The 12,211-nt window shown below is 35.2% G+C and overlaps 1 protein-coding gene across 1 annotated transcript; it reads right to left on the bottom strand.

Moving 5' to 3' along the window:
- Nucleotides 1-743: 743 nt before the first annotated feature.
- On the bottom strand, nucleotides 744-4,807 carry LOC145684763 (uncharacterized). Its single transcript, XM_081757134.1, has 3 exons — nucleotides 4,704-4,807; nucleotides 3,696-3,918; nucleotides 744-1,848 (listed from the first exon to the last, which is right to left on the bottom strand). The coding sequence occupies exons 1-3, from the start codon at nucleotides 4,752-4,754 to the stop codon at nucleotides 1,673-1,675; spliced, it is 450 nt and encodes a 149-aa protein (XP_081613260.1). The 5' UTR covers nucleotides 4,755-4,807; the 3' UTR covers nucleotides 744-1,672.
- Between the last annotated feature and the right edge of the window lie 7,404 nt (nucleotides 4,808-12,211).

Here is a 12,211-nt window from a genome sequence, read left to right as displayed (position 1 = left end):
AATCAAACCCGTTTGGAAGTGTAGCACCATCATGTGTGAATACATTGACCTGACTTTTTAACACTATGTACTAGATAATTTTATAGTTCTCTCTTGTATTTAAAATCTACAGTCGCTGAAATATTTACTTAATGTGACTGAGAGTCAGTGTGTTTGTCAAAAGTCACCACAAACATTCAGGCACTTGTCCAATTATGATGCTGTTTAAATTCCTCCACACAGAATTCGGGAAGGTGGTCTTTGAACCACTGTTGTACGGTGGCCTTCATTTCATCATATGTGAAATGTCATCTCATCAAAACCTGTCACCTTAGCGGCTTCTTCAGCAGATCCAAAATGTGAAGGCCACAGAGTGACAGGTCAATGATATAGGGGGGATGGTTCAACATTTTTCATTTGAATCGTTGGAACAAGTCCTGTACTACTGGAGCTATAGGAAACGTATATGGAAGTATTTGAAACTTTCTTTGATCTTCTGAGGTTAAGTAATGATGATTTTTGTTTTCTTGAAGAATAGAAGTGTAACAATAATCATTAAATACTGTTATAAACTCAATACAATATAAACTTCATGCAGAAATCTTTCTACTACAGTGATACCTTTGAATAACGGGCATTGATAGGACGTAACTATTTGTCTGTAAATGAAAGTTGACATTCAAGACATGTTCCAATTGTTGGAGGAGTAAAGCAGAAATTCGTTTATTAAACAAATAGAAGTATCATCGAAGAGATGTGTTTATGTGGGGTTGCAAGGGAAGATACAAGTACCAAGGGAAACAGAAGTAGTGACTTTTTCAGGGAAGAAAAGAAATTTCGTGTAGAATTCTTGGTCTTATAATTGGTTCTCCACCATAGAAAGTGTTGAAGGAGTAACGCCAGGAAGCAATTTAGTTTGGATAGATGTACAAGAAAATGAAGAATGTTGTGTGTGGTGGTTCACCAATTTATTGAGATTGAATTTGAAAGATGTTTTGTAGAGAAGAGAATTTCTGTTTACTTAGCGTGACCACGTTTTATTTTTAAATTGAAGGGAGCATTTTTTGTGCTGAATATGTATAAACTGAGAATAAAGAGCTTACTAAAGCATTAGGGGAAAATAAGACTGCTGAGGCTCCTGTCCTATTATAATACAAACAGTTTTAACAGGATTAAAAAAAAATCTGTCCGTATTATGGAGGTGTCCGTTATTGTGAGGTTTCACTGTATTAGATTCTACAAAACGACTTGTCGTTGAGAATTAGCAAAAGCTTACTATTGAATTTTCAGTAACTACAATTACTACATAAATTATATACACATATATATACACAACATCCTTTGGTCTAATGGATGTAATTTTAGTTCGTGAGGAACTGGAATATTCTGAGGCAAAAAGATAGGTAATAAAGATGTATTTAATCTTAACATAATACTTAACCCTTCTGCAAAATGACAACCTAAAGGATTGAAAAAGATGAAATATTTCTCAAAAGTCGCCGAGTTGAGAGTCCGTCAAATTACCCGAAATCATAACTGCAGACAATTAATACAGAAAATCCGAGACACAGACGTCAAAGAGAAATATCGAAGACTTACAAATACATAATACAGATAAGGACATTAAAGCGAATTGATAAAACGAAAGATATATTATGTTTAGAAATGCTTATCTTTTTACCTCAATTCCTCTTTAGAGGAAGCACTCTCGCTCTTCGTCGCACCAAGGAATGCAGCAGCAGCAGGGACAAAAATAAAACTTGAAGCAGCGGCCACACTGAGATTCATGGCGAAGATGAAGTAAGTTTGGAGGAAGATCCCTGTTTCCATACTGTCTTTCCCACCTTCTTCTTCTTTCCTCTCGTTGATCTAAAATGAACAAAAATATAAAAATAATGAGGATTTGAATTATTATATTTTATACAATTTAAATAGCATTATTTCTAATTTCAGTTTTTGTACTTGGGTTCATCTGGGAACTATTAGTACTCATGGGGACTAATGATATTTAGAGGGAGGTTACACGTTGAATACAGTATTATATAAGGCTTTTTGCGTGCAAAATGGAGCTACTGTCTCAAGTCTCTGGGTATATAAGTCGCAGCGTGTTCGGCATAAGGCCATTTCACAGTTGATAATTGAAGCTAGTAGATGTATAAGTTATGGGATTCTTACAATTAGAAGTAAGTGGATACTTTCAAATATCTAGGATCAATATTAATAGACGGAAACCATATTCACGAAGAAATTAAATGTCGACTAAAACCCGGGAATTCGTACTTATTCAGTTCAAAATCTATATTTATTTATTATTCAGTTCAAAATCTCTTGTCGTCGCGAATTCTGTCCAGGAATTTGAAACTTAAAATATATAAAATGATAATCATACCTGTTGTGCTGTATGATTGCGAAACATGGTCGCTTACTCTGAGGGAAGAACGTAGATTGAAAGTATTTGAGAACAAGATCCTAAGAAGAATATTCGGACACAAGAGGAACGGAAAAGGGGAATGGCGGAAACTTCATAACGAGGAAGTACATAATTTATGCGATTTACCAAACATTGTTAGGGTCATCAAATCTAAGAGGGTCAGGTGGACAGGTCATGTAGCCAGGCTGGAAGAAAGCAGGAACGCTTTCAAAGTCTTGACTGGAAGATCAATCGGAAAACGACCATTAGAAAGACTTAGGCGCAGATAGGAGGGCAATATTAAAATGGATCTCGCAGAAATAGGAATATAAAGTAGAAACTGAATTCAGTTGGTTAAGGATAGGAGTCAGTGCAAAGCTTCTGTGAACGTGGCATGGAACCTCCGGGTTCAATAGGCCATAAAGTAAGTTAGTTAGACGTAAGGTACTGCACCGTTAAGATAAGTGAACTTCCCGCAAAACTGCGCTACATTTTACAATTTTATTTCAGTAAAGGCGTAAATATTGCACAGACCTTTTAAGAAATTTGTGCTATTTATGGGCAAGATAAGATAACAATCACTTTCTTTGTGGAAACTTTTATATCCAAGATGCTCCTCACAGTAGGCATCCAATCATACAAAAAATGGGTGATATTCGGGCAAAAGTCGAGTAAGACCGACATATAAGTAGTCATGGCTTCGCTAATGACCTAAACATATATAATCAAACTACCGTGTTCACTTGCGTAATAGTAGCACTTTTTGTATCATTTTTTAAATGTGAAAATCCAACTGCGACTATTAAACGAGAAAAACTGCCATTTTCTTATTGCTATGATCAAGACAATTTCGAATTTTGATACGTACAACATTGTGTCAACAAAAAATGGAGGGTGGAAGAAATAGGTTGCTTGATCTCTGTTGACAGATGGGTCACGATGTTACGTGTCAGTAAACACGAAAAGTTCTTTTGCAATTTCGAAGGAAGTCTCGTTCACAAAGAGAAAACTTAAATGAAATATATATAATTTGAACAATATATATATAATTTGAAATAAATAAATAAATATAGACAACTAGACTTGTTTGCCACAAAAAGTTGCAATCTACTGGACTAGGTATGAATTAGTTGCATTTCAGTTCAACGGACAGCATCAGTAATCAGTGCTATAACATGGTTTCACCGTGTAACCAAGTAAACATTTGTATACTGGTACATAAAAGATTAACTCATAAAGATTAATGATCATAACTCTTATGGTGATAACACTAATTTGTACAGATTAAAATATCAAAATAACTTACACCAATTGTCGCACGGGTCCACTCCAAAGCCCAAACAAGCCGAAAACGGGGCGACAACGCATCTAGCTGCACAACTGATGACGCAACAGAGTCTACTTCGCCAAGATACAGGATATGGATATGGCGGCTCCTGTAAAAATATGTTCGGAACTGGGTGTTCCCTCAGGCTATCATCATCGACTTCCCGCTGTTTTCTTGGTCTTGGTTCCTGTCGCCGTTCGTGCTATAATAAAACAATAGAAATTTAATGAGAATAGAGAAGCATTATTTATTATTCTTGAAATTTCATATAGAAAACTATATATAATGATAATTCTAAGCTACTTAGTTTCGTAAAAAGAAAAAAAATCAGTATCAGTGATGTCATTCAGCTAGTTCGCACTGATTCGCCCGAACTGGTTGTTAAAATCGCCTCTCCACCTCTAGAGCTAATAGAGGAGCACTTATGAAAAAGAAAGAAAAAATTAGTATTGTTCTTGAGAATCTAATATATTTATTTTCCTTTCCTTTCCAGCTTTCAGAGATGATTAACATCACATTAAAATTTTTTCAAGTGTTTGTAGATAGTCAAGGTTTTCCTAAAGCAGAAATTCATCAAATCATCAAGGAGGCAAGAAAAATAATTAAAGTTATTGTTGAGAGTTCCGCAAAGCCATAAGGCATTCAGTTTAATAAACAACATAACTACAGATAAAAGAAACTCCCTCCTTGCTGAAACTCGCATCTCACCTCTGAGAATAACTTCTTGTAGGAAGGCCTTTAGAAGAATGGGATGCAACGCACTGGTAAAAACATGGTTACACCAAGGGTATTATACACGTGCCGATTGTTGGGTTAAAAAGAAAGCAACATCCGAGTATTCTAAACATCGACTTTAATTCTAGGCTTATCTCAATACCGGCGAGTTTTGCAAACTAAATATTCAAATAAGCATTTGCATGACTTCAATCTAATACTGTTATTAGTATCATTGGAATCAATCAATAAATAAATAATAAATCAGCTTACCTCCTTGATCTCCTCCACGAAAACTTCTTTGACCATCGTCTCACGCTCCATCTGCGAGGTCCCAGGAGGAGAGATGGGATGACTTCGTTCCTCAGTTGGTGGTGGAGTGGTCCGTCTTCGTGTTACTTCCTCCTACGAAATATAAATCAAGTTATTTTAGTTCCAGTTTAAATCTGTTTCACCAATGACTCATCTTACTTGTAACAATACCCCTGTACTTTTATTTTCTACATAATATCTCTAGTTGCATATAAACATCATTAACAGCTGGGACCAGCATATTAAAAACAGTCATTTATTATTTGTAAAGAACGACATTATTTCGTTCATTTCCGTGGATCTATCGATTTGTCTTCTCCATCGGAGTAAATCTGTCTTCAACATTGGGGGGGAACGGGTAAGACAGTTCATTTTTTAAGCAGATTTGAGGCTTATTCTGGAAGGGGGGAGGGGAGATGAGACTCATATTACGGTAGATGAATTTGATTTCCGAGGTGAACCTGTTGTGTATTATACAGCAAGAAACATCAATTTCATCTCACTTTTCTTTGTAGTAGACACAAATAGTATCACATTTCTCCCCCTTCCAAAAAAACACATTTCAAATCGGATTATTGGGGGCACATTTCCCCCAACTCCAAGATTGAGAGGGATTTGTGCCAATGGTCTTATCTTTGGACAATATTTTAGTTAAATAAAAATAAAAATTTAAGAGTTCATGATAATTTAGGGCTATATCTCATTAGGGCTATGTCATAATGAAAAGCTTAATGGAGGGTTATTTTAACATGTTTTAACTCACTAAGTTCTGGTACAGAATAAATTTTTAACTTTATAAATTAATTATTTTTTCCCTCCATTCTCTCAAAAACTACGCATGACCTTTTAAAATCACACATATCATTTTGTTCTATCGATTGGTATATTTCTCATCTGTGAACATTTTTTTCATTAAACGCTAAGAGTATTCTAGAATTGGGTTAAGGTACGTTTCATTAGTGGATTATGCTTTATTTCTGTGACAGGAGGTTAAAACTATAAATATGGATGACAATTTCACATCTTCCTTTTCAGAGAGGTAGCAGCGAAATAAAAAAAAACTGAGTTAAACTATGTCCTAACCAACTATTAAATTAAACTCCGGAATGTGTCTAAATACCAGCTGTCAATACCGAAATTTTCAATGGAAATCTCCATCTTCTTCAGAAGCTTATTTATTTACATAAACACACACTGCTCTTTTCAATCACCCTTTATAGTTTCCATCACATAATTAAAAATATATATATATATTTCAGATATGGCTAAGCTTACATCTAACATTGGATAGTTTGTAGCAAATATGGTAATTTATAATACATTAAGGTTTCTGTTTCAATTAATTATTGGGGTTTCATCTGTGTTGTGAGAATTTTTTCTTTTTATCTGTGTAGTTATGTTTCCTGGTAATATGGTGAAAAATAAAAATAAAATCAATTAGTTCAGAAAAAAGTTTGTATTAACTAATAAAGCTCAGCTGATAATATCACTTTCCCTGATAGCTCGAAATAGTAGATATGATTTGCTTCAAACTTTTCAATCTGCAAAGAATATTTGGGTCGTGATTTTCTTGATGCAACGATCCATTATACGCTGAAGAAGATGGTGACTTGCATTGAATATTTCGGCATTAACGCATAGTTACACGCATTCCTGAATTTAAATTAAGAATTGTAAGCGTCAATTTAGTTTCTTCGGAAGTTCTATCTTAATATCTTCACATAAACAATTTAAACCTTTTGTCACAACTTTTACGCTTAGAGTTAGTACAAAGAGAAAAAATAAACTTATAAATTTCATAATTATAAATAAATAAAAATAAGAAACTTCCTATTGATTAAAAATTAATTTCTATTTTGTTGTCTTACCGTTCCGCTTTGTCTCCGCCGGAAGATTAAGCTTCTTATCCTGTGGAACCTGGAAAGTCTAAGATAAAAAAGTAATTAGAATTCGTGTGAACATAAATACAATTTAGTACACTAACAAATAATAAAATAAATTAGTTTAGTGTAAGTAATTTCAATTAAGTTTTTGAGTCTTATTACATCATTAATATAATTCTCAGGTTTCTAACAAGCTGGGCATGAGAAATACTACGGTCGTTAAAAGTGCATAACCCAAACCATTTTCAGAAGAATATATATGAACAAATAAGACTTTGAAGTATTACCTGGAACGGGGAGGCGGTGGAACAATTGGACCGTACACACGCTTAGTTCTTCTGTCTTCCATGACGGTCGATTCTCCAGTTGTTTCTTCTTCCTCCCTGTGGCTGCCAACTTCCTCCTCGGTGCGTGAGTGCAGTCCATCCTCCATTTGAGATGCAACCTCAGCTACACCTGATTCCACCAAATCTTCTCCAGCTGTAATGGCCTGTGTTGCCCGTCTCTTGAACTGGAGTAAGCGCCACAGGTAACATAGACATTTGAAGAAAATGGTCAGTGGCGATTCTTCAGGAGGAATACCACTGAAATCGTGTTCTGGTAAGTCCACGATGTTCCATGGCATCCCCACCTGAATCGTCTGCCAACTAACCACGTGGGGTGTAGGTACTCCAGGCATTAAGGTACCTGGAGTTGCTATTATCAGCAGGCTTCTAATGCGTTCGGCTGTAGAAACGCTAATAACGGCGAAATATGATATAGGTGTATACCCAAGAATCATTCTCAGCCATGGTACAGACATGGACTGAGGATGTACAGGTAGCACTGAGGTTGACTCAAAAGGAGAAAAAAAGCTCTCAACACTACTCTCTGCTGTTAGATCCTAATTCAAAGAAAGAGAAAACAGAGGTAAATCACATTAACTGGATAACCATCAATAATATATGTAAACAATAGAATTCTTTTAAAAAAATCTAGTTGGACCAAAAGATAAATTAAAATACGAGCTATGAGTAATCACTTCAGCTCACGAGCTGCTGCCAGCCTGTGCATCTTCTCCCGATGTGATTTTATCGGAGGCTGAACCTTGTAACTCAAATAACTCTCCGAGTATCTACACCTGTACTCCCATTTGTAATGGAAACCAGGGCTACGCCTATCGAAGACATACATAGCAAAGCCGGAAAGAAGTGACAACTGAAAAACAAATATTATTAAAGAATTTTTGAAAGAAATGAGAAGTACAGTGGCGTAGTTCCAGAATGGATGACTCACTCGTTTTTTTCCATCACGTAGTGGAGATTCTCTTTACAGGTGATAGTGTTGTCTGCTAGGTTGGTAGTCTGTTAATTGTTCATAGTGGGTAACTCATAAGTGTCTAGAGATTGTATTGTTCGTACCGAAGGCGTGCTGTTCTTTTTCTAATCTCGTTGAAGGGCAATAATAGTGACTATGCTTGGGAAAAGAATTTGTACAAATAAGGATTCTGAGTGAAGAAGGCTACAGTACTCGCCAAATTTCTGCCAGATTAGGTTGGCACAAAAAACAGTTGCCAGAGCAATAAGTAAAAGTGGGTTCCAAACCACTGGAAATTATGGCTCGAAAAAGCCAAAAGGACGTCAAAAGTGCACAACTAAGTGTGTGGATCAGGCCATACTTTTGGCAGGAAAGAAGTCACCCAGAAGATCAGCCAAAGCAATCCAGGCTGGTTTACTAAAAGATAGGAATCTACCTAACCATAGGACAATCCGCAGGAGGTCATTATGTGCCAATTTCAAATCCTATAAGATTGCCAAAAAGTCGAAATTGCCGACCAACAACATTGCCGATCAATTGACATTTTGTAAAAAGTATCAGGGATGAGCTACTGAACAATAGAAAAGAGTTATACTTTTGGCAGAGACCCAAGTATCGCAATTTTATACCTTTTGTAGATACATACGATGACCTTCTAATACAAGGGATTTTCAACGCTACATCATTCCCATTGTAAAGAATGCTGCTAAAATCATGGTCTGAGTGCCATTCCTGCTAGAGTTGTGGTTCATGCCTGAAAGGATATCAATGAATGGAATTGTCTATCTCGATATGCTTAACGAGTAGTTACCAGTGTTTATGGAGATCAACCAGTGTACCCACTCCCAACATGATGGAGTTGTTGGGTAATTTTAAAGCGGAAAGTGGCTGAACGTAACCTCAGTTCAGTTTCTCAATTAAAAAAAGCTATAAAACACGTCTGTTACAGAAATTTCACCAGAATACTGTGAAAAATTGTATCTGTCCATGCATTCTCGTATCTAAGCTGCGTTAAAAAAAATAAAGGTTTGCACACCAAATATTGAACTCGCTTTCAAGCGTGTATACTTCACTGTGTTTCTATCACTGAAATGTATCCTTTGTATGTGTTTTTAACCTGAAATGTATCTTTATATCAATGTACATCCGTATTTAAATGAGAATATTCTTGTGTATTCATAAGCATGATACTTATTTGTGGTGAGTTATCCATTCTGGCCAATATATCGTGTTTCATAACAACAAGTACAACGTTTGAGAGGTGATTCCTAACACAGTTAATAAAGAACATTCATATGGACCTATGGAGAAAGTTGCTTAGTTGAGCTAGAACTGCCTCAAAGTGAAAAAGCTACAATGCAACAAGAGAAACCGTGGAGTGGTGCTACATATGAGTGTAAAGGAAGCCATATGCCATTCAAAAATGCATTATTTCAGTAATGTGCGAGGTGTACGCAAGGGATTCCCTCACAACATAAATTTCAGACATGCTACAAACAGAATTTTTAGATATACTGTGACTTAAAAGGTGCATCTAAGTAGGCAAAATGTAAGCTTTGACAACAGTAAATACGGAATACGTAAGCGGGACGTCTGAAGTATTAGGGAACCCCAGCTCCTCGGTTCCTCGTGTTGGGAATAACGTATACTAAGGTGAGATGTGCCACAGTATATTTCACGTATTTTTTTTTTAATACATATAAGCGTCAAATGATATATCACCTTCTGAGAGTTGACGGTATTGTTTTGAGCACCCTATATATATGAAAATCACACTTGTCCTGAAAGTATATGAAATAGAGTCCTTGAATCCCCCCCTGATTATATTCTGCGTATGCCACTGGAAAAATGTATTTAACAACTACAGAATATAATAAATAAAATGTTTGAATAAGAATTACATATTCATATTAAATACAGTGAACCCTCGGGTCCCTAATTTAATCCGTTTCGTAAGCTGTTTTTGAATAGTTAATTTGAACCTTTTTCAGTTGGAACAAATAGTTAAGGGAGGAAATAGAACCTATTCTTGGGACGCTGAAGTGATTAAAAACTAAAATTATTTTCTTTTATTGAAATTAATGTAAATATACACAACAATTGATCTATTCTGGCCGCAGAAACATGCTATGTATTTTTTTAACTTTTTACCTTTTTAAATATTTTTTGTGATGAAGAATATAAATGAAAATACTCTTAAATTATCCTAAACTAGATATAATGAAAACTAAAATACAAAAAAGTGTAAAGAAATTTTTGAACACCACACAAAGACAAATAATGTTTATGACAAATGTTTGAAAACACTACTGATAGCGTGCATACAAGTGTGTGTTCATAGCCCGAAATATCGTTCGTGAACCGATTTTTGCACGAATAGAGGGATTTGTGAAATGTGGTCCACTGTATTAAATAAACGAAATATTATTAAACAAACAAGTTTCGTGTGAAACTACTGTAGATTCCAAATTATATAAATTTAATATTTAAACTTGAAGTAGTACCTCTATAACTACTGATTCCAACAGAGGAATAAGATCAAAGATAAGACCTGTTCCTCCATCCATATCAAAAAGCCATTATTTGCTATCTCTTACTGCTTTTGTTCTATGGAGAGTCCTATTAAAACCGGAAGTACTTGTAAATTTCAACCACTATCGGTTTTCGTAGTGTTGTTGGTAGTGATAGCACATTCCCTTGAGACGGTGAATCGATTGCCAAAAAAAAAAAAAACTTTGTCGCTATCTATTACTGTTTTGGTTCTATGGTGGTCAGCGTTGAAACCGGAAATATTAGACTTTTACCACTTCTGATTTGAACAGAGAATTAACAGAGGTGATGGAACTTATTCTTGCACTCTGAAGCGACTGAAAAAAAAACTCTTCTCGACGTCTTTTATCGTTTTTGCTTTATTGAAGACAATATTAAAACCGGAAGTATTAGTAATTTCAACCACTTGTGGTTTTGGTAGAGTGTTGTGGGTTGTGACGGTATATTTTCTTAAGACGATGATCGATTACAGAAAACCGCTTGTTGCTGTCTATTACCATTTTTGTTCTATGGCAACCAACGTTGAAACAGGAAATGGTTAATTTGAACCTCTTCCGGTTTGAACAAAGAGTTAAGGGAGGAGATATAACCTATTCTTGGGACGCTGAAATGATTGAGAAACATTGCTTTTTGATATCTCTTACCGTTTTTGTTCTGATATCTTTCGACAGACACACGGACATAACTGTTGTATAAGACTCTGACATTTATGCACAGCATAGTATGGAAGTCTGATAATTCGTTCATATAAAGTTACATTTATTTTCGTAAATATTAAGATAAAAATTACAAGGTACTAAAGCAGTAGAAACTTCGATGCAGACATACCTCAGACGCAGTACTCCAGCTACTGCTGTCTTCAGTGATATCTTCCTCACGGTCTCCTGTCAAATCCGGGGTTTTGTTTTCTGTCATATCCAGGTAATCGATAGAGTAGAAACTCTCCGTTGATGCTGAACTATTCTCCTAAAATAATAATAATAATAATAATAATAATAATAATAATAATAATAATAATAATAATAATAATAATAATAATAATAATAATAATAATAATAATAATAATAATAATAATGTAGAAAATTATATACATTTAAAATTCTACAGCGTTAACGTCTATTCAAAGTCTATACTCATTTTCTTAAAGTTAATCTGTATTTATATAAGTTTTAAGTACAAGGTATCCCTATAAACTTTTAAAGTACAGCTGCCTCCCTTTAAAATATTACCATGATATAACAACACTGGAAACACCTTTGTCCAAGCTTCTTGTTCGTGCCTATTTAAGCTGGTTTGATGCAGTCTGTATCTGGGTAAGCCTGCGACAAATGTATGTAATGTGAAGTCATCGTACGAAACACACACATCGAAATAGGGCAATATCCTAACACTAAGCTTTGTTACAAATTGGATAAAACTTGGATCGAAACGTTGCAGATATGGATGCAGAAGTGTTGACGATGATACAAGATCAGAACTCCATTGAACGTCAAGGAATGAGGCGAACATGGGAAAATATCGTTGAAATTTGATAAACATATAACTTCACAGCAAATGTCTCTGATTTTTTAACAGAACAGTAAAAAAGCCAATAAGAAAGAGTAATGTGAGTATTTGGTGGCTACTGCAGTACGGGAAAACACCTTTCTAAAGTACATTGTGGCGGTCGATCAAACCTGACGTTCAAAAGTTTCGTACAACCATTTCACACTATATGCATTTGTCGAACGTTTATTCAAA

Source organism: Thermobia domestica, chromosome 5 (assembly GCF_964235325.1).
Source record: "Thermobia domestica chromosome 5, izTheDome1.hap1.1, whole genome shotgun sequence".
In the NCBI taxonomy this organism is placed as follows: domain Eukaryota; kingdom Metazoa; phylum Arthropoda; class Insecta; order Zygentoma; family Lepismatidae; genus Thermobia; species Thermobia domestica.
Note: the sequence above shows the minus strand (reverse complement) of the source record. Positions and strands in the feature narration are given on the sequence as shown.

Coding starts and splice junctions, on each gene's coding strand:
- LOC145684763 (XM_081757134.1), bottom strand. CDS start 4,754: ATGGAGCGTGAGACGATGGTCAAAGAAGTTTTCGTGGAGGAGATCAAG. Junction 3,919..4,703: donor TCGTGGAGGAGATCAAGGAG/GTAAGCTGATTT, acceptor GTTTTATTATAG/CACGAACGGCGACAGGAACC. Junction 1,849..3,695: donor GGACCCGTGCGACAATTGGT/GTAAGTTATTTT, acceptor TGTTCATTTTAG/ATCAACGAGAGGAAAGAAGA.